Source organism: Archocentrus centrarchus, chromosome 24 (assembly GCF_007364275.1).
Source record: "Archocentrus centrarchus isolate MPI-CPG fArcCen1 chromosome 24, fArcCen1, whole genome shotgun sequence".
Lineage (NCBI taxonomy): Eukaryota > Metazoa > Chordata > Actinopteri > Cichliformes > Cichlidae > Archocentrus > Archocentrus centrarchus.
In genome coordinates this window covers 26,303,104-26,328,857 of record NC_044369.1, presented here as the reverse complement: position 1 = coordinate 26,328,857, position 25,754 = coordinate 26,303,104, and the positions used below count along the sequence as shown (strand labels likewise).

The window sequence follows — 25,754 nt, the reverse complement described above, 5'->3', positions numbered from 1 at the left end:
CAGATTCCCCACCAACTACAATTACATATTGAATGTGTACAATCTCAATTCTGCAATGATCCTTCATCCCCCTTTTTTCATCATCACAGGTGTTTCTTCTCATCCCAGCTGAATTTGATGCTTCTGGTTATTTTTAAATGACAAAGATATTCCACAGGGTTACGTGATGTATTATTCACAGGTGAAATGAAAAAGGTTATCGTCTCACCTTCAGTTTCTCCAGCGCTGAGGCCTACGTGACTTTACTCTGCCGGCTTAATGGGGACTTCTGTTTTGATCAGTGATGTGATATCTGGTGTCAAAAAATCAGTTCCTCATCATGTCAGTGTCATGGGCAGCTTCAGCATCACAACATCACAACATAGAACGGTATTTGTTTTTGGAAATGAACTACTTTTTCACACTACTTTTTGAACTCAGACCACTAACCCTCAAAGTCGATGAAGATGATGAGGTCATCATTCTTAAGGTAATTGCGTCGCCTGAGGTCAAAGTGCTTAATAAAGTTCCTCCAGCCCCATGATGCTCCTCTGTAGCAGTCGCAGGAGGGGTCGTACTTACCCACCTTAGAGGGATTGTCCCATAACAATCTTCCATCTGATGCTAGAAGACACAAGTTGGCAACAGTATATCAGGAAGAATAGCACTGTTATATAAAAGTTGCAGATTCACGTTGCTGAAAACTTGCATTAGCACAGCCTTATAGCCTAAAAGGCACACATTAGAGGTGGCACAATTCAATATAAAGTCAATTCAGAGTTTTTCACCATTTGGCACAGATATGCAGTGAAGAGAAGCCCATGTAAGTTGGAAATTATTAAGCTAGAGTGCAAAATCTACCTTACTTCAGGACTTTGTCTAGTTTAGAGTTATTTTGGAGAGCATATTAAGACAGGGTTTAAGATAGTTAGCTTGGCTACAGATTTACAGATTTCTGCCAAACACATCAAATGCAGGCAATCATTAAGTTGATGTTGCTGACAAAAGGACAGCTTTATGGATACACCCACTAAATCAAACTATATGAACAGGTGATATCAACTTTAGTGAGAACCAGTTTGTTTTAAACCATTTAGTAAACATTAGATTTTTTGGTCCCTTATTTTGTTCAGACTCCTGTTTGAGGCCAGTTTGAGGCTAAGACTTGGCAATAAACTTAAAACTAGGTTAGGGTAAGGGCAATTAGTTATTATGGTTAAACTTAAAAGGGGTGGGAGGGGGTAAGAAGCCTGGGAATGCATTATTGGTGGTGAACGTCCTCATAATGATAACCACGTGCCTATGTGTGTACAAGTCCATCTCCAAAACACAAAGTGAAGCAGGCAGCAGTAACTTAAGGGAAAATACAATTTACAGCTAAAAGCTTTTAGCCAAAGTTTTTTGGCTCATCTAAACAACATCATGTTCAAGACTTACTCAGATCTTTTTCAGTGCACTAACAAAGTCTGAGAGATCTAATGAACCATTAGCAAACCAACAGAAGGACAGATATTTGGAGATTTCTAGAATTATCAGTAAGAAAGAGAGACTGTATCTAGACCAGTCATCAAACCGTAATGAAACTGCATGCACTGCATCATCACAGTGCCCTGGTCTCACTCTTGTCTTAGAACATTAAACATACGTACTTGTCGTCATGTCAGTAGTGAGACTGCGAGCAGAGGACATCCTCAGCTTAATGTCTGGGTCTTGGTCCATCACCACCAACGTGGCCTGTCTGTTTACTGCTGGCCACTGCATCACCACATCATTCTCCCCACTGGCTAAGTGAAAGTAAAGCCCAGCGTAGTTGCCCGTGTAATCAGTGTAACTTGATAAAGGTATGATGCGGACACCATAACCATAACCTTCAGGGCTGTAGAAACGTGGGCTGTCGATAACTGTATTGATGTCAGCCGTTTCCATGATCTTAGAGAAGTTCTGAATTCGCCACACGGCATTGGGACAGCGCGTTTCAGTCAGGCTGATGTCATCGATATAGATGCCGCCAGTGGAAGCAGAGGGATCACCACGCACAGCTTGGAAAACATAACGGAATTTCACTCCTACTTCCAATGGAACATGAGCAATCTTCCATGTATGGTCAGCATCCGCTGGGTAAAAGAAAGGGACAAGACACTAAATGTTTCTGTGTGGCAATTATATATGCATACAGTAGAAAATGTATCTAAATTGCTTTAAAGGCTTAGATTGATAGAAGTAGAAAGTACTTTTATTTGTTTTCTTGTTAAGAGTTAGATTAGAAGATCAAAATTGCTTTCTTTGTGTATGAAGGTAAAGTAGTCAAGAAACATTTCTTAGTATAAAGACTAGAAACAAAGGAAAGCTACTTTGAATCTCTCCCAGGTTAGTAAAGATTCAGGTTGACTGTGTCATGGCTGGCCGCTGTGCAGGCAGGAAGGAGGACCCCAAAACGCAGAACTCCAGGACGGTGTTTGTGTACTCAGTTTATTTACACGTAGTTAACAAAAGCATGAATTCTCCTCAAAACAAACCTCGAACAGGGAGAGACGAGAAATAACTTGACTTACATAACTCAACTTGACGTACGTGAAGGACAGCGCAGAACCAATGACGCGACAACAGGCAAAGAAAACACTGGACTTAAATGCGCAAAAGGACAAACACAGAAACCCAAATAAAGCAGAACTTTACAACAAAAACATAAAACACTGGGTCACCAGCCCAGGACCATGACAGAATGGCCCTGAAATTGCTGCTGCTGCTGCTGAAGTACAGTGCTGTGAAAATAGTATTTGTACCCTTCCTTGTTCCTTTTTCTTTTTTGCATGTTTGTCAAACATACATGTTTTAGATCAGGGGTCTTAAACTCGCGGGCCGCATCCAGTCCCGCCCCCTACTTCCGGTCTGCGATTTGATGTCAAAAATAACATACAATTTGGCCCTTTAAGTTACTTTTTTGACATTTCGCTTTCCCCTGCAATTAAGAGGAGTTGGCGGACCGGAAGTAGGAGGGCGGGGCCGGATGCGAGTTTGAGATCATCAAAGATCATCAAACAAAGAAAATGCAGTTTTTCAAGGATGATTTCATTTATTAAAGGGAAAAAAAACTCCTGACCCTGTGTGAAAAACAAATCCCCCTCCAAATTAAATCATGAATCCATAATTGTAATCTAATCTAATTGGTGGAAACGTGAATTCTGCTCTTTACCAGAAAATCCTGAAAGAGAATGTACACCATCAGTTCATACCCTGAAGCTCAAGTGCATCCGGGTGGTGCAGCTGAGCAGTGATACAAAGCACACCAGCAAGTCCAGCTCTGAATGGCTAAAAAAAAAAAGGAAAAAAAAGAGGGTTTTGGAGTGGCTTCATCAAAGTTCAGAGTTCAATCTGATTGAGATTTAAATGAATGGACTGCTTGTGCTTGAAAACCCTCCAATGTGGCTGAAGTGAAACACTTCTGAAAAGTAGAGTGGGCCAAAATTCCTCCACGGTGATGTTAAAGACTATTTGCAGTTCTCATAAACACTTGACTGCAGTTGCTGCCAAGGGTGGCACAAAATGGTTACTTTTTCACACAGAGTCTGGTGGGCTTGGATAGCTTTTTTCCTTTTGTAGCCCGGTTAAAAAATGGGAAACTGTAATAAATAAGCTGTTCATAATAAATTTGTGATATTTGGTTAAAAACAGTTAAAAATATATTTAGTTGTGTTAAGTTCATGGCTGAAATATTAAGAATGTTAAAAACCATTTGTTTTAATTATTGTATATTTCTTTTGGTTTTAAAAACTGTATTTCTTTGAAAGAACTGTTTTTTCCGAGTGGAAGTGAAGGAGACACAGGTGGAATGGCGGAGTGAGAACGAGAGGAGACGAGAGGAGCTACCGCAGAGAAGTGGATTCCCGCAGAGATCGGAGGCAAAAGTTTATGGCTACAGACATTTTGGATTGTCGGTTAGATAAGTCAGAGACTGTGGGCCATTCTGAGAACAGCAAAAGTCGACCTGAAGTTTGCTGTGTGGAAGTTTGCTGCTCGTTGGTGAAGTGAGTAGCTAATGACTGAGCGATCGGACTGTAAGCGGCTAGTAGCTAACCCAGCTTCAAGACAGCTGCCCGGTCTGGACATTTTGTGGGCCAGGAAAAGAGATAGCATCCAAGCAACAATTAGAGTGGCCCGGGGACCCCCGTGGTTCCTCTAGTGGAGGTGAAGTCCATCTTGTTCTGCAGTGATTCCTGAGAGCTTCTGTTCTGCTCCGGAGATGAGGCCTGCTGGCTAGCTTCTTCCTGTGGGACACGTGTCTTTCAAAAAGGTACCACCATTTTATTTTGTTGCTCCAGGTGGAGTGAAACGACCACTGAGTTTTAGGTCACTACGATCTCCAGCCACGATTCAGGCCTGCAACATTTATTTTCTTTTATATTGTTTTGCCGGCATAGTGTTAAAGGATAAGGATGATTTGAAATTTAAGTTGAATAACAGAAGGCACTTTAATTTTGTATTTCTCTTTTATTTTCATTGAACTATTAGTAAATTGACTCTTTTAATTTCAAATACTGTTGTGTTTATTGTGTTTATAGTAAAGCTCATTCTCTTTAAGGTTTCAAGGTGGTAGTAGTAAATGTACATTCTCTGTTGCTAATCCTATTGTGTGTTAGTGTATGTTAGTTTCTGGGGGTAATTTGAGTTGAATAATCTTTAATTGTTAACAGTTACAGTAGATAGAGAAAAGAACCTAGGGCCCCATCTACATCGTTATTTACATATATGGTAGACGGGCTACATAAAATGGAGGCACCGCTGGGATGTTCACAACCCCCCTTTTATTAGATTTCAATGGATTAGCTAAGAAACCGTAGAGAAGCAATACTCTTAAGAATGGCAGATAAGGTAAACCTTGTTTCTGAGCTGAAGAGATGGTGCAGGGGTGAAGGTTTGGATGAAGCCCATGGACTAATGGTCATTGTTCCAGAAGATACTGAAATATCCAAAATTGAAGAGACTCTTGAAACTATTAAGTGCTTAGGGCGAGTTCGTGTCAGAGGAAGGATCTTTGATGCCAGATCAGACAACCTGATGGTTTTGTGTGAAAGTAGAGAAACTTTATCTGGCGCAAGTCTTCCTTCAGAGGTCCATCTTCCTGAAGGAAGGGGGTCCTGGCCCTTAGTCACTACAGGAAACTCCCCTGACACTGCTGATGAAGAGTTTGACAAAAAACTAAAAGGGCTATTGGCAGCTGAAGGAAAGACCATAGAGGACCTTAAAGTCCTGCTGACTACTGGTCAACGCCCCACGGACTCTACTGAGTCCATCCTCCAAGCAGTTGGGGATTTTTTGGAAAAGGCTACTAAACCTCCCTTAGAAGGTATTTATCGACGCTTACGCATTTTTTCAGGAGCACAGCCTGTCCCAGCTGGGGAAGAGCAGTTTGAGTACTGGCTCGAACAGGCATGGCTCATGATAGAAGAAAGTGAATGCACTGATAAAGAAAAAAAGCGGCGATTAATGGAAAGTTTAAAGGGGCCAGCACTGGAAATTGCAAAAGCTGTGCGAACCTCCCATCCGGATGCTAGCCCTGCTGTGTATTTGGAAGCCCTAGAAAGTGCTTTCGGAACAGCAGAATCCGGGGATGATCTGTATTTCGCATTCAGATTGATGCAGCAGCAACCTGGAGAAAAACTTTCCGATTTCCTCCGAAGGCTGGAGCGCGCTCTCTCTAAAGTCATTCAGAGAGGTGGCCTTCCCCCTAGTTGTAGAGATAGGGCTCGGTTGGAACAACTACTGAGAGGGGCAGTGGCCTCTGACCTGATGTTAATCCAGCTACGCTTAAGAGAGCGAAAGACAGCTCCTCCTACCTTTCTGCAGCTTTTGAGTGAAGTTCGGGCTGAGGAAGAGTATGAAGCCTCTAGGATGAAACTCAAAACTTCAGTGCATCGAGTAGAAGCAACACAGACAGTGGATCTAAGACAGGCCGAGATCCAAAGTCTAAAAGCTGAAATCAAAGAGCTCAAGAGCATGGTTGCATCAGTTGGGACCAAGCCCCATGTACCTAAGGATGAATATCCCAGTGCTGGTACTGTGATCAAAGAACACACTTTTGAGAACACTCAAGAGTCTGAGCTGACATCTTTAAAAAAGCAGTTAAAGAGGTTGCAGCAAAAAGTAAATAAAAGAGTGCCTGAATCAGACACTCTGGCCCAACCAGCTACAGTTTCGACTATGGAAGCTTCTGCTAGCTCCCTCTCCAGACCCTCCAGACACACAGAGGAACAGTTCTGTTACCGGTGTGGGGAGAAAGGTCACTTTGCCGCAAAATGCCGTAATCCAGAAAATCAGAGCAAGGTCATTAGGCAACTGATTCAAGCTCTAAAGCTAGCAAAGGTACACCAACCTTCTGCAAAACCAGCAAGGGAAGAGGTTAACTGTGGTGTCAAGAGAAGTCTCGTACTTACACCACAGGACTCTGGAATCCCTGAAGGTTTGATTGGGCCACCTAGCATTGTACAGTTAAAAGTTAATGGACACTCATGCCATGCCCTGTTTGATAGTGGCTCTCAGGTCACTATAATTTTTGAGTCCTGGTACCAAAAGTACCTCCCGGATGTCCCCATACAACCAGTGTCCGGTCTTGCTCTGTGGGGTTTGAGTGAGTCAGAGGCTAGCTATCCTTATCGTGGCTATGTAGTAGTAGACCTTGAATACCCAGCCATGGTCACAGGGACATGTCAGATTGTGACAGTTCTTGCCCTGATTTGCCCCAGTCCCCGAACTGATGACCGGACCCCAGTTATTATAGGGACAAATACCAGTCATGTCAGGAGTCTAGTGGAACAGTGTCGAGCAAGTGGCATTGATATCACACAAACTCTTGGCATACCGGCTGAGTCTAACAGTGAGCATTCAGCTGCAGAGACTACATCATCTGCCAGTGAGTCAGAAGACAGTGTTGGCATGGTGACATGGCAGGGCCCTGGCCCTCTTACTCTGCCCCCAGGTGCAGACCAGCAGGTGGTCTGCAAAGTTGATCTCACACAACCGGTTGATAAAGAGATCCTGATGCTTGACTCTTCTCCTTCGGCTCCACTTCCGGCCAGTGTGTTACTGCAACCTATGGTAGTACCAGGCCATGCAGTGAATGTCAATAATTTCAGAATCCTGGTTCAGAACCAGTCTCTGAAAGAGACAGTCATACCAGTGGGCACGGTCCTGGGACACATGTACCTCACTGAGAGTGTTGCTACAGTTCCTCTGGCCAAGTCAGCATCAACATCAGACATTGATGCCAAACTGATTAATTTTGGAGATTCACCTGTCCCAGAAGAATGGAAGAGACGATTAGGAGAAAAACTGTCTCAACGATCAAATGTCTTCTCCAAGGAGGAATGGGATGTTGGGCTAGCCAGAGATGTGGAGCACACAATTCGCCTCTCTGATGATAGACCCTTTCGGCAGCGTTCCCGCCGCCTGGCTCCTGCAGACATTGAGGATGTCAGAAAGCACCTCCAACAGCTCCTGTGTGCAGGCATCATTAAGGAGTCTCGTAGTCCATATGCGTCACCAATTGTGATCGTTAGGAAGAAAAATGGGACTATAAGGATGTGCATTGACTACAGGCTACTGAATAGCCGGACAGTTCCCGATCAATACACTACACCTTGTATTGATGAGTGTACTGGACTCCCTGTCTGGAAGCCAGTGGTTCTCTGTTCTCGACTTGCGGAGCGGCTATTACCAAATAGCCATGGCTGAGGAGGACAAAGAAAAAACTGCATTCATTTGTCCTCTGGGCTTTTTCCAGTTCGAAAGAATGCCTCAGGGAATAACTGGAGCCCCAGCAACTTTCCAAAGGTTAATGGAAAAGACTGTTGGTGACATGAACTTGCTGCAAGTACTGGTCTACCTCGATGACCTAATTGTCTTTGGAAGGTCCTTGGAAGAGCACGAGGAAAGGCTCCTCAAAGTTCTAGACCGACTTGCAGAGGCTGGACTGAAACTCTCTCTTGAGAAGTGTCAGTTCTGCCAGCCAAAAGTAAAGTTTCTTGGCCACATTGTATCCGCAGATGGTGTTTCACCAGACCCACAGAAAATTGAGGCAGTCATTGGCTGGCCTCAGCCAACAAACCTGAAAACATTGAAATCCTTTTTGGGTTTCTGCGGATACTATCGCAGGTTCATAGCCAACTATGCTGCCATTGTCAGACCGTTGACTGAGCTGACGAAAGGCTATGCTCCCACCCAGAAAAGTAAGAGGCAAAACAGAGACCCTACTAAGACTTACCTGAGTGAGTCCGAACCTTTTGGTGAAAGATGGGATCAGTCCTGCATAGATGCATTCCATCAGATCATCTACTGCTTGACTCATGCCCCTGTGTTAGCTTTTGCTAACCCTGAAAAGCCGTACATCCTGCATGTGGATGCAAGCTTGAAGGGGATTGGGGCTGTCCTTTATCAGGAATACCCAGAAGGATTGAGACCAGTTGCGTTTGCCAGCAGAAAGCTTAGCCAATCTGAGAAACGATACCCAGTACATCAGCTGGAGTTCCTGTCACTTAAGTGGGCTGTGGTGGACAAGTTCCATGATTATCTTTATGGGGTTCGATTCACGGTGCGCACCGATAACAATCCCTTGACGTATGTGCTCACCACAGCCAAGCTTAGTGCAGTAGGGCATCGATGGCTTGCTGCCCTTTCCACATACGACTTTGACATCCATTACCGACCTGGAAGGCATAATATAGATGCTGACCTCCTTTCCAGAAACTTTCCAGACAGTGATAACACAGAATGGGAGATCATTCCGCAGGCAGATGTAAAGTCAGTCTGTCAACAGGTTTGTGTCTCTGAGTCCTCAGATGGCCCCCCAAGGTACATTGATCAGTTAGGAGCTTCTCCTGCTTGTGTGCCAGACATCTACTCTTTCCTGACATACATGGGATTGAAGTCTTTAGAGTGTCTGAGAAAACCACAGCTGGTCAGTGCCCAAAAAGAGGATGCGGTAATTAGAGCAGCTTTGCAAGCGGTTCAGAATAAACAATGGCCTGAGGATACAGAGAATAATCCAGAGCTCTCCCAGCTGAAACGAGACAAGGATAAGCTGGTAATAAAGGATGGGCTGCTTTATCGAATAAGCAGGCAACCCTCAGGTGAAGAACTCACTCAGCTTGTTCTACCTGTGGAGTTCCGTAAGATTGTGTTGACATCATTGCACGATGATTTGGGACACCTTGGCATTGAAAGGACCACTGATCTCCTGAGGAGAAGGTTCTTTTGGCCCAAAATGTCAAGAGATGTGGAGCAGCATGTAAAGACTTGTGAAGAGTGCATTACCCGTAAGTCACCTCCGCAGAGAGCAGCTCCATTACATCAGATCCTAAGCAGTGGCCCTATGGATCTAGTATGTATTGATTTCCTTTCATTGGAACCTGATAGTAAAGGCATGAGCAGTGTATTAGTGATCACTGATCATTTCACGCGCTATGCACAAGCTTTCCCTACCAAGAACCAGAAGGCTCAGACTGTGGCAAAGATACTGGTTGACAAGTATTTTGTACATTATGGTCTGCCTTCTAGAATCCATTCAGATCAGGGCAGAGATTTCGAGAGTCACCTGATTCGAGACATGCTGAAGATGATGGGAGTGCGGAAGTCCCGAACTACTCCGTATCACCCTCAAGGAGACCCTCAACCGGAAAGGTTCAACCGGACCTTGCTTTCCATGCTTGCTACTCTGAGTGATGAGAAAAAACAACAGTGGAGTCAACATGTTGGATTTCTGGTGCATGCCTACAACAGTACTAAATGCGATGCAACAGGCTATTCCCCGTATTATCTAATGTTTGGCAGGGAAGCCCGGCTCCCAGTGGATTTGTGTTTTGGTAATGGTGAGGATGGAAAAGGAGAGAGCCATTCACGCTATGTGGCAAAGTTGAAGGAAGACCTTCAGAGAGCATATCAGCTTGCCACTGAAACTGCCAACAAGAGTCACCATAAGAACAAGAGAATGTACGACAAAAGAGTTGGCTTTCAGTCTCTCAAAGTAGGTGACAGAGTGTTACTCAAGAACTTGGGGCTTAAAGGAAAGCATAAGTTGCAAGTCCGGTGGAGTCCTGTCCCCTACACTGTAGTGGAAAAACTGCCCAATCTTCCAGTTTATAGAGTCAAACCTGAAGATGGCTGTGGAGGCGTGAAAACTATTCATCGTGACCATATCCTGCCTATTGGACAACTTGTGAGGTTGCCAAAGACTAATAGGGATTGCAGTCCACCCACCAGACCAAAGACCAGAACTTCATCTACCCAGAGATGGACCCAAAACTTACCTGAGAGTCGAGAGGTGCAAGACTCTGACTCATCCTCTGATTTAGAGTATTATAGACCAGCAAGGATTGCCGATGAATGCTCAGCAAGATTGGGGCAACAAATGTGGCAACCTGCTAGGCGGTCATCTGTTGTTTTGGAGGAAGAGAGATCGCGTTCTCAGTTAGATGAAGGTCCAGAGCTGGATCATGCTGAGCAAGAGTATTGGACTGATCAAGACCAGCAATCTCAGGATTCTGTTCCTGATTCTGGAACTGATCTTGAGGAAGGAGATTTGGAAGAGGATGGATCTCACCATGCTAGAGCCCCAAGATATGTGAGAGAGACAGATTGCAGACATGATGAGAAAACTGAGATCCGCCCCAAGAGAACAGTGAAGCCGGTTGTTAGGCTAACGTATGACAAACCAGGCACTGCCAAAGATGAACCAATCACCATCATACATAGAGGTGTTGTCATAAAGATTGGGCAAAGCTAAAAAAAAAAAAAAAACAGGATGCTTGCTCACACCCCCTTATGTGTTTTATATTTTGAGATGTTTGAAGCCTGATGAGGACATCAGACGTTTAGAAGGGGGAGGGTGTAGCCCGGTTAAAAAATGGGAAACTGTAATAAATAAGCTGTTCATAATAAATTTGTGATATTTGGTTAAAAACAGTTAAAAATATATTTAGTTGTGTTAAGTTCATGGCTGAAATATTAAGAATGTTAAAAACCATTTGTTTTAATTATTGTATATTTCTTTTGGTTTTAAAAACTGTATTTCTTTGAAAGAACTGTTTTTTCCGAGTGGAAGTGAAGGAGACACAGGTGGAATGGCGGAGTGAGAACGAGAGGAGACGAGAGGAGCTACCGCAGAGAAGTGGATTCCCGCAGAGATCGGAGGCAAAAGTTTATGGCTACAGACATTTTGGATTGTCGGTTAGATAAGTCAGAGACTGTGGGCCATTCTGAGAACAGCAAAAGTCGACCTGAAGTTTGCTGTGTGGAAGTTTGCTGCTCGTTGGTGAAGTGAGTAGCTAATGACTGAGCGATCGGACTGTAAGCGGCTAGTAGCTAACCCAGCTTCAAGACAGCTGCCCGGTCTGGACATTTTGTGGGCCAGGAAAAGAGATAGCATCCAAGCAACAATTAGAGTGGCCCGGGGACGCCCGTGGTTCCTCTAGTGGAGGTGAAGTCCATCTTGTTCTGCAGTGATTCCTGAGAGCTTCTGTTCTGCTCCGGAGATGAGGCCTGCTGGCTAGCTTCTTCCTGCGGGACACGTGTCTTTCAAAAAGGTACCACCATTTTATTTTGTTGCTCCAGGTGGAGTGAAACGACCACTGAGTTTTAGGTCACTACGATCTCCAGCCACGATTCAGGCCTGCAACATTTATTTTCTTTTATATTGTTTTGCCGGCATAGTGTTAAAGGATAAGGATGATTTGAAATTTAAGTTGAATAACAGAAGGCACTTTAATTTTGTATTTCTCTTTTATTTTCATTGAACTATTAGTAAATTGACTCTTTTAATTTCAAATACTGTTGTGTTTATTGTGTTTATAGTAAAGCTCATTCTCTTTAAGGTTTCAAGGTGGTAGTAGTAAATGTACATTCTCTGTTGCTAATCCTATTGTGTGTTAGTGTATGTTAGTTTCTGGGGGTAATTTGAGTTGAATAATCTTTAATTGTTAACAGTTACAGTAGATAGAGAAAAGAACCTAGGGCCCCATCTACATCGTTATTTACATATATGGTAGACGGGCTACACTTTAATAAATCTTCTTTGTCTTTTTTCAAGTCATACAACTTACTCCAGAATTCCCTTTTCTCTTCTAACTGGCTTTCAACCTGAGGGGCATATGCACTGACAGCATTTAACATCACCCTTTCAAATTCCAGCTTCAAACTCATGATCCTGTCAGACACTTTCTTCACCTCCACAACACTGTTCACATATTCTTCCTTCAAGATTACCCCTACTCCATTTCTCTTCCTATCTACACCATAGTAAAACAGTTGAATCCAACCTCCTGCCCTTGATTCTCCTTGACCTGGTCTGTTGCACACACATTATATCTACCTTCCTTCTCTGCATCATATCAGCCAAGTCTTTCCCTTTATCAGTCATAGTCCTTACATTTAGAGTCTCTACTCTCAGCTCCACACTCCTGCTTCTGCTTCTCTCTCACACATTCCCTCTTTCCTCTTCTTTCCAACAGTACCGGAAGCAGTCGTTGATAACCCAGGCCCTGAACAATCTGATGTGGAAATCTCATACTTGATGATCTGCATGTTTGATTTGGCCCTTTCTGATACAACCCAGACCACTTTTCCAGGCTTGGGACTACGACTATGAGTACACTGGCTTTAGCCCCATCATTTAAAATCTCTATTTTGTATTTATTCAGGTTATCTTTGTTTAATATTAAAATTTACTTGATGATCTGAAGCATGCCAGTGTGACAAACGTGCAAAACAAAGCAAGAAACCAGGAAAATGGCAAATGTGTTTTCACAACTCTGTACATAACTCAGTGTTTCTCAAACTGTGGGGCGCGCCCACTGTTCAGACACAGGACCATGACAGGTGGGGTGCAAAAGACATGGGAGAAAAGTCATGCAGACCAAATAGTAATAATAATAATAATCTTGTACATTGGGTTAATTCTCGCGGCAGAACAAGGAAACTTTAGCAGGTACGATAACACAACAATTAGCAAAACTCTCTACTGTCACTGTCTGCTGTGTACATAAAGCCGTTGTCCTGCCACCAAACTCCACCTCCCGGACCTCGTTTGTGTAGGACATGAAAAGATTTCATCTGGTGAAGTGAGGTATGATGGAAAATGTTGAAGAACCACTGCACAAACCTGAACTGCAACTTCCCGTTTTTCCATTTTTGTTTTGCAAATTATGATGCAAGGACCAGCAATAAAATATATTAAAGCCTGGAAGCAGAGGAAAGCACTTGTCTGGCTCAGTCTAGTGGTAAAACTAGACAAGGAGACAGGGTTTGGCTAAGAAAACAAAGATGATAGAAACCTTTGCTTCGCTTCTTTAGGGTTGGCTGTGGTTCAGGAGGTAGAACAGGTCATCTACTGCTCCAGCCTGCACGTTAAAGTATCCTTGGGCAAGATACTGAAGTTGTCCCCAATGCATTCATCAGAGTGTGAATGTTAAATAGAAAGCATTTAGGTGTAGAAAGTGCATGTATGAATGGGTGAATAAGATATGTTATATAAAGTGCTTTGAGTGCTCATGTAGAGAAGAAAAGCTCTATAGAAGAACCAGGCCATTGACCAAGTGGCCACTGACTGCCCTTGAGAGAAGCTGTTAACTGTTAGGACAGTTTATGTTGAACAATGTCTTGAAATAACTCAATTTGAATACTATTTCTATCCTACTGAAAAGTTAAACAAATGTTCCAATGAAAATTTGCCTTGATGCAAAGCTGTTTGTTCAGACATTTGTACCAACTTTGTGAAAAAGCTTCAGATTTTTCCTATGAGATGTGCATCCTCCCTAAACATGCTCACTTGATAAATACCATAAAACGTGTGTATTTTCCTCATTCTGCCTGTGCCATCATCCATCTTGACCCATATCACCAGCCTGTCATTGGGGCTCCCTGTCATCTTGTAGAAGAACTGCAGACACTGAAGCGTCCTCTTGGGGTAGAGGATTCGGGATTCGAGCAGAGCAGACTCCTGAGACTTCCCAGTCATAGTGTTGAAGTACATGTAGTATCCAGCATCTAAAAAAATAACAAAATATAATATATACATAAACATAATCTATAACAACATGCAACTTGAAGTGTGCAAATTCTTTTAGTGCTTTTTGAAAATTACAATAAAAATGAAGAGAAGTTATTCAGCTCGGACCTCTGCATTGTCCCAGGAGTGTGTGATCCTGTGCACCCACAGTGCTCTTGGTATGGACCCACTTCACCTCATCAGAGGAGGCCTGGATCATCCCACAAATATTGGCATACTCAAAGGCACACTGATCCAGCAGGGTGAGAGGGCCAGCTGCAGTGGGAGAGGAAGAGTGGTACTCAGAAAACTTATTTAAAACACTAAATCCTTCTTTTTACTTCATATATAATAATATTGTATTGTGTAGCTGCCAGTTTTTAAAAAAGCAGGTCAAATGAGAAGCACACTGTGACCACATATACATACAGCAGTTGTACATCCTGTTGAGCCTGAGGGTGTCCATCTTGCTGAAATCAAGGTACTGGCCAATGATATTGTAGAACTCTGGGATTTTGGTGGTGATTGTGGGGATGGATTCGTTCTTATTGAAGGAGAAGGGCCTGTAGTGCATAATGGACTCGTAGTCGTATGCAGTGTTTTGATCAGTGATGTAGTCATCATTGTATTTGTTGAAGTTATGTTCAAGTCCTGCAGGAAATATATAGTTACTTGTACCACTAAAATAGCACAATAAGTTCTGTGGGATATTGTTTCTCTTATCAAATACAGCATCACATTAATTGGGGAGTGAAGCTGCAACACTGGTAGATTTGCTGATCTCAGTGCCAGCTGATCACACCATTAGCTCATATCATTCTATACATCCAACTGGCACATTTCATATAAGGCATTTAATTTAGTTTATTTAATTCGCTTTACCCTACCTAAAGTTTCTACACAGATGCAAGCCGCTTTGCAGCCCACCTTTCATACTGTATATGTGAACAACCACCAACTTCCTACATATACCTGGTGTAACCTGGTCCAGCCAGATGTTGACATAGTCATCCCTGTCCATGCGGGACTGTTCGTGGTAAAATCCGAGAGCATGGAGTAGCTCGTGCTCAATCACCGCCTTGTGGTCACATCCTGGCCCCAGAGACAGGATCTGACCTGTCTGCTGGTCACCAACGCTAGAGAAGCACCTATGGGAGCGGAACCAATTAATACAAAATTATGACCCAAAAAGGACACTTGCATTAAACCACCAGGTTTGGCATAACTCCTACAAAGAGGAAATTACTCAACTGTCTTCCAGTAGTACCCAATAATAGTTTTGTACTATTGGGTATTATCTGTACTTTCTGTCTAAACAAAACAAGGTTAACCACACACTCCTGGTAAACAGTAGCTACTACAAGCATAAGCGTAGATATAACATGTTAGAAGCTAACCCTAAACCGTTTAGACATGAGTTTTCCTCTTTGTCAGCTAGCCTGAACTTGAATGTACCAAAACTGTTGGTGTCACAATTTAATAATGCAGTAAACATGAATGCAGAAGCTATGCCCATACCCTCCTCTCTTTTCAAACTTGATATATGTCTTCTCGCCTTCATATGGCTTGAAGTCAATGCAAGACTTGAGCCTGTACATTTCAAATGCCTGGTGGACGCAGCCTTTGGCATTCAGATCTGAGAAGCGAAGCAAACAGTCACAACAGAGAACAGGATATCGTTTTCACCCAGACTGTCAGAATAACCTTTAAGATCTGTAGAGCAACTGACGTCTCTTCCTTTTATTCTGATAATCAGAATAACAACGTGAGACTGAGTCATACAGATGACAGTAAAGAAACTCACCCAAATCATCACCCAGAATGTAAGGGATTGGAAACTTCCATCTGTATCTTTGGTCAATCAGGGCATTCCTCCCAACCTGCAGCATAAGAAAGTGTTAAAAAACACTGATCATAAATCTTATCCACATTAATAAAAACCCACAATAAAAGTCATTTTATTATGTTAAATAGATACTGCACCCTAGTTACTTAATAACAAGAGTAACAATGGTGAGATAAAGCTGCCAATTGAGCAATCACTAAATGATGAGCAGGAATTAAGCAAAAGCCTCTAATTACCCCTCTACAACTTACAGGAATTAAAATGTCCCCCTCAAACAGGTTGGCATCTGAACCTGCAGCACAAAATAAGAAATGTTATTCAATTTTATCATCAGCAGCACCAAATATGCAACATTTTAGATATTTTAGAAAGTGCAGCATGTTGAAAGATATCTCACCCAAGTTTAAGATAGGATTCTCATCTTCACCATTCTCATATACCTCTGTAACACAAACAGATCTGGCTCACACTCTGTCCACATCTCTAAAAGGTTTTAAGTCTTACAATTAGCATTTTTGGACGTACCGTGTACATTAGGGGAAATTGGTATCTGTATAACACAAAATGAACAAGTGCAGGTCAACATTCAGGCTATTCCTTTAATTCTCCCTATAAATGATAAATGCATACTTACAGCGTGTGAAGTGGCCAGAACCACCAATCCGAACAATAACACCACTCTCTCCATTACAAGTGTCACCGTGTAAATGCTGCTGCTGGGGTTTAAATAGAATACAACCTTTGGAGCTGGAAGAGCTTTATACCAGCTGTAAAGGGTAACTGAGGGACTTTGACTCAAATTGGTACTGATTGGTGGGTGTTTTCACATGTACATCCGGCTGAAGTGGCATAAACATCTCAACACTATCTGTCTTTGTTTTCTGGCTATTGATAGAATCCCAAAATTCAGCCCAACAATCAGCTAAGTTTATATGTGATTTATACAATTGTTATACTGGAGGAAATGTCAGGGGTGACAAAGGCACTGATTTCAGAGGCGAGTTTGGAGATGTAAATTTGCCACAAACTTAGCTGAGCTAACACGAACAACACAATCATCCATGCGGGGTATTGGAAAAGAGTCTGGTTTCATAATGGCATTAACCTTGCGGTAGTCATTACAGAAACGTGATGTTTGATCAGGTTTTGGAACAAACAGTGATGGCGAGCTCCAAGGAAAGTTACTGGGTACAACAAAGCTATGATCTAGGATATACTTTCAAGAAAATACTTTACTTTCTGTTGTATTTTGATTAAATATTTAACATTTGGTGGGTCCCATGGGATTTTCTGTTTTTTTAAGTGTTCCACAGCACTCTTGACTTTGGGAATGGCTGCCATAAATGGTACAGTTACAGTACATATATACAAGGGCGTAACTTTGGGTCCAACATTGGGGGGGGGGGGGGGGGGGGGGGGGGGAGTAAGCTCTCTGCCTATTTATTTATTTATTAAATCATTTACTTTTCTGAAAGGATTCAGGAGATTTTGGGTTAATTAGAAATGTATTAGAAATACATTGTAATGCTTTTACTATGTATTTATTTAACTTTATTTGTATTTACTCTGCACCTTCAACAATTAAGAAAAGGCTTACATTTTTCACATTTCTTCCAACAGTAACAAATATCTTTCATGAACCTGTTTTGTTTTACTACCAATTTTGCAGCCCCTCATTCCACTTTTAAAGAAACTGTTTTAATTTGACCTGCCAAATATAATAAATACAATATTTTACAGCAGTCTGTTCTCCACTGAGCATGTGAGAGTTTAATGCAGTCTTTACTATTAAACACGTTCTGTAGAGAAAAAGGTTTTAAAATATAACGAGTCTCATCCTGGACCTTTCTGGGACTCTCGTCTTCAGTCCTGTTTTCAGTACTAATATTAGTCATTACTAACTAAATACATAAAATGTTATGTGTGTGTTCACTTGAGTAAAACTATATACTTGTTTAATGAGTTTAGTTTAATACATATTACAGGTATTGTACTGTGCCGCATGTGTGCAAATAACCACTTTTATCTTCTTTTTCTTTGACTCATTGTCAGGTTAGGAGGAGCAGGTCTAATGGAGCTAAAATACCTGAACCGGTATTCATGGTGTGTCTGGTACACAGCGGCATAGTTATTAAATCATCAGCTAACAATACATTTACATTTACCTCATTTTTATTTTTCCGCTTTTTTACAAGGGGTGTTTTTTCAAACTACACCCGCTGCCCAGCAGCTGCTTCCACAAGAAAGCTGCCGCTTATCCCCCCGCAAATTACGCGCATGTATATTTAAATATACTCTGATAATTCCACAAAAAGAGGTAAAGTTCATTACTGTCCTGAAAAGAGTCACTCTCCAGTCTTCTCTTTGCTGATGGACGTGTTACACTGGCTACTCCATTTGTATTGTGGTCTTCATTTTCCTAAGTTTACACAGATGGCCAGATACACGCAGTACTGCTGTAACGCTCGTTGTTGTATTACATAAACACATCAAAGTCAGCGCAGCCAGCAGCCCATATCCTGCCTTGAATGCAGCTTTTAATCAGAATCAGAATCAGAATCAGAATCAGAATCTTTATTGTCATTGTACACAGAAGTTGCACAACGAAATTTAAAATGCATTCCTTTCTAGGTGCCTCAGACAATAAATAATAAAATAATAAAAATATGAGTGATAAAAATGATTACTAAAATACAGTGCACAATAGTAAATTAAGACGAATCAAGCCCCAATACACACACCAACGCACGCACACAGTCAGCACTACCACCCCACATCACTGTCCATTTAACCACACAGAGTTCAGTTCAATGATGGCTCTGGCATAAAAGCTGTTCCTCAGTCTGTTTGTTCTGGCCTTCATTGTCCTGAAACGTCTGCCTGATGGCAGTAGCTGAAACAAGGAGTGTCCAGGGTGTGAGGGGTCCTGGAGGATGTTCTGTGCCCTCCTCTGGCAGCGGGCATTGAACAGTTCCTGGAGGGAGGGCAGGGGACAGCCTATGATCTTTTGAGCCGTGTTGATGATTCGCTGGAGTGTTTTCCTGTCTGCTGCTGTGCAGCTGTTGAACCACACGCACAGACAGTAGGTCAGGATGCTCTCTACACAGCAACGGTAGAAGGACACCAGCAGATTCTGGGTCAGATAGTTGCTCCTAAGAACCCTCAGGAAATGCAGTCTCTGTTGGGCCTTCCTGACAATGCTGGTCGTATTGATACTCCAGGTCAAATCATCCTGCAGATGTACTCCCAGGAACCTAAAATCTGAAACCAGCTCCACTTCATCCCCCTCGATGAACAGAGGTTGAATGACATGTGTTGTCCTCCTAAAGTCTACTACCATCTCCTTTGTCTTAGTGGTGTTCAGGATCAAGTTATTCTCACTGCAACACCTTGACAGCTGCTGCACCTCGTCCCGGTATGCTGACTCATCCCCGCCTGATATGAGCCCCACCACAGTGGTGTCATCCGCAAACTTAATGATGCAGTTACTGGCATGTATGGAGGTGCAGTCATGTGTGTAGAGGGTGAAGAGTAGGGGACTCAGCACACAGCCCTGTGGAGAGCCGGTGCTGAGGCTGATGGCTGAAGAGAGGTGGGGACCTACTCTTACCCTCTGGGAACGGTCTGTCAGGAAGTCCTTGATCCAAAGACAGGTGGAGCGTGGTATCCCCAGATCTGACAGTTTAGTCACCAGTCTGCCAGGAAGGATGGTGTTAAACGCCGAGCTGAAGTCCACAAAGAGCAGCCGAGCGTAGTTCCCCCCCTGCTCCAGGTGAGAGAAGGCAGAGTGGAGGGCCGTGGCAATGGCGTCCTCTGTGGACCGGTTGGCTCTGTAGGCAAACTGGTGGGGGTCTAGTCTGGGAGAGAGACTGGAGATGACGTGAGCCCGGACAAGCTTTTCAAAGCACTTCATAACAATTGGTGTTAGTGCTACTGGCCTATAGTCATTCAAACCTCTGATAGTGTTCTTCTTGGGGATGGGGACGATAATGGAGGACTTCAGGCAGGAAGGGACAGCAGCCTGGCTCAGGGACTGGTTAAAAATGCTGGTAAAAATACCAGCCAGCTGAGCCGCACAGACCTTCAGTATCCGTCCAGAGACACCATCGGGCCCCACAGCTTTCCTGGGGTTCACAGTTTCCAGCATACGCCTCACCTCTTGCTCTTGCAGCCTGAGGATGCTGCTGCTGCCAGCTGAGGGATGTTGGATGGCTGTCTCTGATTGCTGTACCTCAAAGCGTGCAAAGAAGCTGTTCAGCTCCTCTGCCAGATTGATGTTACGCTGATCAACTAACAGGCTGGGTTTGTAGTTCAAAATATGCCGAACCCCTTGCCACACCTGCCTGAAGTCGTGGCTCTGGAAACAGTCCTCAATCCTCCTCTTATACACAGCCTTGGCCTCCCTATATTTATATATTCAAACAAGCTGTAGCTAAGCTGTGAACTTTTGCTATTTTCGTATAACCAACATGTCGAAAATGATGTCGAAACAAACGTGAGCTTGGTTGAAATACAACGACGAACGTACCGACATGTGTACACACAACGCATTTTCCAGGTTTAGTTAGTTGTAACCGCGTCCTTTCATACTATCATATTAGTATAGTTTAGCACGTAAGCTAATGTCGACGAGATGGCTACGTTCGTGCCTCAGCTAGCCTAGCATGTTAAAACAAGATTCGCTTTATGAAATGTGGTGAAGCTGTTTATTCAAGCGTGGTCTGCAGTCGATAAACTTTTTTTTAATTTTCTTACTGCAAGCTCTTTGTGTGTGTCTTTATTTGTCAATGTGTGGGCATCTATGGCGTGTCAGACGAGGTGGCCGAGTGGTTAAGGCGATGGACTGCTAATCCATTGTGCTCTGCACGCGTGGGTTCGAATCCCATCCTCGTCGAGCAATTTTTAACTTTTTATTTCCATAGGAATTTATGTCCACGTTTGGCTATTTAAACAGCTGATTGCTGAAATGGCATTGACAGTGTTTTCCATTCTTTATTAAGATTCATTTTATTCAGGCAATTATGTAAAAAAACAAAAACAAAACAGTAATAACTTTATTTCTATAGGATTTGGATAGAAACACATTTAAAATAACTACATATTTACTTATGCAAACACAGATTCAAACACGTGGGCTTTCATTCATTCCTGCATGCACACTTATATACACATAATAATGAGCAAAAGATTAAAGAAAAGCTAACTTATGGAAAGGAGTTTTCTACTATTGATTAAAACAAACCACAGATTCAGTCTTCAGAGGAAAGCTGTTCCAAAATTTTGTAACTACAACCTCAAAAGCGTGATCACCTCTGGACTTAAAGTAAGACCGTAGAACAGATCAGAAGAGGCCGGCTGCAGTTATAAGGTCTCAGGAGCTCTGCTATATATACAGGAGCCTGACCATCTATGGTTTTATATATTCAAAATTCAGCTTCTGGTCAAAAAAACCCGCCAAAGTTCTCAGCAGATGATCTGATGCACTGACAGGCCTCGTTGACAAAACTCTCAGAGCCAGACACAAGAACCTCCATTTTAAAATGGAGGATCTTTGCAAAAAAAAGCTTTACACATGTTTTAAAATGTTTTAGCTTTCCTTTTTTTTTTTCCTTGACATAGTTGTAATGGTGCCTCACAGGAACTTAATTTTGTTTTTTTGCATTTCTTTATTTAGTTTCATTTCAAGTGATGCTCATCTGCTTGATAGCCCTTATTGTGACATCCTTCTTTTCTAGCCATACGTTTCTCATCGCAGCTCTCCTGGGGATCGGTAGAGCAGCTTACATCTCCTGTGGCCCCATAACGGCTCCCATCACATCCAGGAGAGAGGTTCCCGGGCTCTGCCTGTCCCCCCATGGCGCCATCTGCAGCTCGGCTACTTGTTGTCTAAAGGAAATACAGATTAAACAGTGAACATAATTTCCTTCATATTCCTGCAAGTGTGTGTCAAATGATTCTACAATTTAATCCCTTTTAGTCACCCTAACAGTGAGAAAAGAGATGATAGTTTGTTCTATTTATTCACAGCTCGCTTGCTTGAATGTTTGTGAACGTATTACCTTGTGATCACGGTGATAGCGATCTATGGCGTACTGGTATTTGGCTGCACTGAGTCCAAATGCACCAGCTAATCTTTCTCCAAGGAAATCACAGGCTAATTATGGAAACAGAAAATGTGGAGACTCAGTAAAACTTGCAGAAATAGTTAAATTTGTGGCTTAGTCTCCATTATTTCATACCCAGCAGTGAAAACCTCCCAACTAGAATGGCCACATTCTTGAATGAGAGCCTAGTCTGAGAAGAAAAGAAACAGGTGAGGTGACTGCGATCAAACATCCAACACAAGTTCTTTTTTTTTCCCACCTTCTGCTGGGGTTCTTCAAACGGAGTTCTGTTTGACGGCTGCTCCTCTTCCTCCTCGCTGTCTTCCACTTCCAGAGTTTCACCGCTGCTGAAGTGAATCACCTTCTTCTCTTTGGACGAAGCAGGCCCCCCAAAATTTGTTTCAAGGATGTCTGCTGATGTCTGACAGATGAGAACACTTTTATTTATTTACAGGATATCATCCATATACAGTGTGTTGTCTTTTCTTTGGTTATTTTATACTCCCTGCACTTCTTAAACGGCTCCCCACTGCACCACAGTGACAGACTAACTACAAACAGCTGTAGAAGGTTCATTTTGTGCCTATTAGCCTATGCTAACAGCTATGTTTGCCTTGCTTAATGATTACAGCACTTACTTCCTGGTTGCTCATTCTTCAGCTTGTATCAGTGTTTCTTTATCACTCCAAAGGGACAGTACTCATTCTTTGTTTCGTGTCACTGCTGCGCTTTATGTCCATCCATGCTGACTCTGCATTGTGGAAAAAAATAACTACAGGATACAGGATCTGTCTTGAAACCTGAGAGAGCAGTGCACACCTTATCTCAGGTAAGCACTCACAGGGCTGTCACTGTAATGCAATTGGTTTCACTCTTGGACTCAAGGGGCTGGACTTGGAAGGTAGGTGGTGTGTTGAATGTCAGCTTGGAAAAGTGGAGAAATGATGAAGCACAAATAATATGCCAGATTATCTGCTAATGCCCAGACTGGTTAATGTCAGGATAGCTCAGGCTTGGTTTACAGCCAAATATATTGTACAGGTAAGCTAAATCAGCTGTTTAGCTGTTGTGTTTATGTACTTAATCTTGGCTACACAGGTGCAGGTGAAGAAGAGACTGAAGGCGGGGTGGAGTGGGTGGAGACACGTGTCAGGTGACTGATGAATAAAGAATAGCAGTAAGATTAAAAGGGAAGGTTTTTCACTGCATGAAAAGTGGGGTTTTCGACAGTTTCTGGCATGTAAATATTGCTGCGCGTCTTGAGATTTAGGGCTCTCAGCAGGAGGCTTTGGTCAGAACAGAAAACTGTAGGGAAACTGCCGTGTAGGCCGTGGACTCTGTGTCAGTGCTCCCTCAGCCCCCCCCTCCTCAGGTCTAGGGCAGGCTTTCATATGTAAAGGAGGTTTCTGTGAGTCATACATGGTCATGAGGCCTGCTGTGAGGTATGGTTTGGAAAAGCTGGCACTGACAAAAAGACTGGAGGCCTAGCTGGAGGTGGAGGTGGCAGAGAGGAAGATGTTAATATGAATGGATGAGATTAGAAATGAGTATATGAGAGGGTGGCTCGGGTTTGAAGACAAAGTTAGAGAGGCTGAGATGGTTTGGACATGTGCAGAGGAGGGATAAACTAGACAAAGGATGTTGAAGATGGAGCTGCCAGCCAGGAGGAGAAGACCGCAGAGATGAATCATGGATGTAGTGAAGGAGGACACGCAGACAGAGGAGGATGCTGGGATAGGGTGAGATGGAGGGAGATGATCTGCTGTAGCGCCCCCTAAAGGGAGCAGCCAGAAGAAGAATTTGGCAACATTAAGTTATAACATGTGCCTGGTTATTTTTTACTTTTCAAAATGTTCTCTAGCTGTATAAATTATTATGGAATTGTGATATTAATGTGAAGCTTTCACAAACCCACTCGCCTCTTTAGACAGTGATGTACACTTAATGCAGGATTTTTGTTAAACCAGCTGGAAGTCTACATTTCATTAATCTTACTCTGATTTCAAATGTGGTGATATAGAGACAAAATTCCTGCGGTTATATGCAAAACAAAAACATAGGGACATAACAGGAAGAGCTTGATGTTCTGCATATACCTGATAGTTTGATTTATTCATGTTTCATGGTAACAGGTCACAGAGCATCCTGTACAACTTAACCAGATTATTTGGGTATTCAAATAATGTGGGAATCTGAAAAATATGCATACCTTATGAAAGAACAGTGGGTATTTGTGTGTTGAATAAATGCACCTATGATAGTATATTTAAATCTGCTGTGTTGGTTTGGCCTCCTGTGGATGTGATATTTTTAACTGTGCTTAGATCTGCAATTAGACAAGAAAAAAAAAGGAGTTTTAACAGATTATTTAATATCATTGAAATACCTTTTACATGAAGGACACCATTAGAGCTACAATAGTGCACAGTGTAATAATGATGATGATGTGACACACCCTAATGATTAAACTGTTGTCTTTAAAAGAAGTGCAATGTACTTCTGCCAAGCCTCACTGCTCACTGTAATGAAATACATTTGAATCCAAACCAAACAAACAAGGATGAAATAAGTGCAAAGCTGAATATGGAGTACAAAGATGATACTGCGTTCAGTCGAGTTCGGGGAAGCAAATATACATTGAGCTTAAATGTGTGTGTGTAAGCAGTATTAGTTTTTCCCCAGTAATTAGTAAGTTTTATTTGGCAGGGCTTTTATTTTGAAAGTTAGACACTGGACAATATCAGAAGCTTCCTCTTCAAATGCAAGTCAGACACAAATGTATAAAATCTCGATCTGTGTCTTTAAGAACGGGACCTTCACTCAGTACTTGTTCAGTACTGTCTCAACTGTCAACAGCAGCAACTGATTCATTTACAAACATAAGCTGTTTACACATCAGTGACTAGACTACTCCAATGCACACACTGAAACATGACCGACTCCCAACGCCACCAGAAACATGTGATTGGAGTTTCATAGCTCCTTAAACCATCTTAAGTATTTTGAATTGTCTGATAAATACCACAGAACAGAAATAAATTAAAACTACAGTTGTAAGGGATAAGACAGAAATTTACAACCTGATGAAGAATGATTCAGCCACACCTAATAATGAAGTTCCTTTAAATGAACAAAGTAGAAAACAGCTATATCATGTACAAAAACTATAATACATAAGTTGTGATGCAAATTAAATATTGATTGTAAACTGCTACTACAGCAAAAATAAAACCAAATTCAACAGCAATAGGACGCCGTCTCTTCCGTCTGTCCAGTACTGATTTGGATTTCTGTTGATCAGCATAAATGTTTAAACGAGGACATTCTGAACACATAAGATGCATTTTTAGTTTCAATTGTCTCAATAACAGGGATACAGGCTGAGTGAGAGAATGCAGTTTCCTGCATTTACTCCTGGATAAACTGCATTTCATTCTCTGTAGTGCTAAATGTTCAATAATTACTGCATTTTTAGTTAGTCCAAGAGGCCACTTTCAGCCACTTCAGTACATCAGTTTCCATTATCTGAATTATCTATAATCATAGCCACTAGTTTACATGTCAGCCAAAGGCACCATTGATAAAATCACCTTACCCATAAGGCTTATTTATTTTCATGTCCCAATTAAAAGTCGCCATAGCAGCTGACAGTTAAAACTTTTGAGGATCTCGCCAAATAACTGCCTCTGGCTTAGATGCAGTGATAATGACGATCATACCGAAATACAAATTTCAGCATTAATGTGAAACATTGTGACTTAATATTGCAAAAAAATAAGATATCTCTGGAGTT

General features: G+C 42.3%; 2 protein-coding genes and 1 non-coding gene across 3 annotated transcripts; 1 reads left to right on the top strand and 2 right to left on the bottom strand.

The window, feature by feature from the left end:
* Positions 1-16,557, bottom strand: mep1a.1 (meprin A, alpha (PABA peptide hydrolase), tandem duplicate 1). The gene is made up of 14 exons (XM_030722432.1): positions 16,492-16,557; positions 16,383-16,407; positions 16,255-16,299; positions 16,109-16,149; positions 15,816-15,891; positions 15,530-15,647; positions 14,984-15,159; positions 14,441-14,662; positions 14,141-14,287; positions 13,804-14,010; positions 1,629-2,093; positions 430-603; positions 209-292; positions 1-123 (listed from the first exon to the last, which is right to left on the bottom strand). Exons 1-13 carry the CDS (start codon positions 16,543-16,545, stop codon positions 243-245), a joined length of 1,800 nt encoding a protein of 599 aa, XP_030578292.1. The 5' UTR covers positions 16,546-16,557; the 3' UTR covers positions 1-123; positions 209-242.
* Positions 16,558-20,669: 4,112 nt separating this feature from the next.
* On the top strand, positions 20,670-20,751 carry trnas-gcu (transfer RNA serine (anticodon GCU)). The gene has a single exon. It is a non-coding gene; the product is annotated as a tRNA-Ser (tRNA).
* A 126-nt stretch (positions 20,752-20,877) lies between these two features.
* On the bottom strand, positions 20,878-22,803 carry LOC115774786 (protein FAM177A1). Its single transcript, XM_030722200.1, has 5 exons — positions 22,600-22,803; positions 22,221-22,382; positions 22,097-22,151; positions 21,917-22,011; positions 20,878-21,743 (listed from the first exon to the last, which is right to left on the bottom strand). Exons 1-5 carry the CDS (start codon positions 22,612-22,614, stop codon positions 21,534-21,536), a joined length of 537 nt encoding a protein of 178 aa, XP_030578060.1. The 5' UTR covers positions 22,615-22,803; the 3' UTR covers positions 20,878-21,533.
* Positions 22,804-25,754: the final 2,951 nt, after the last annotated feature.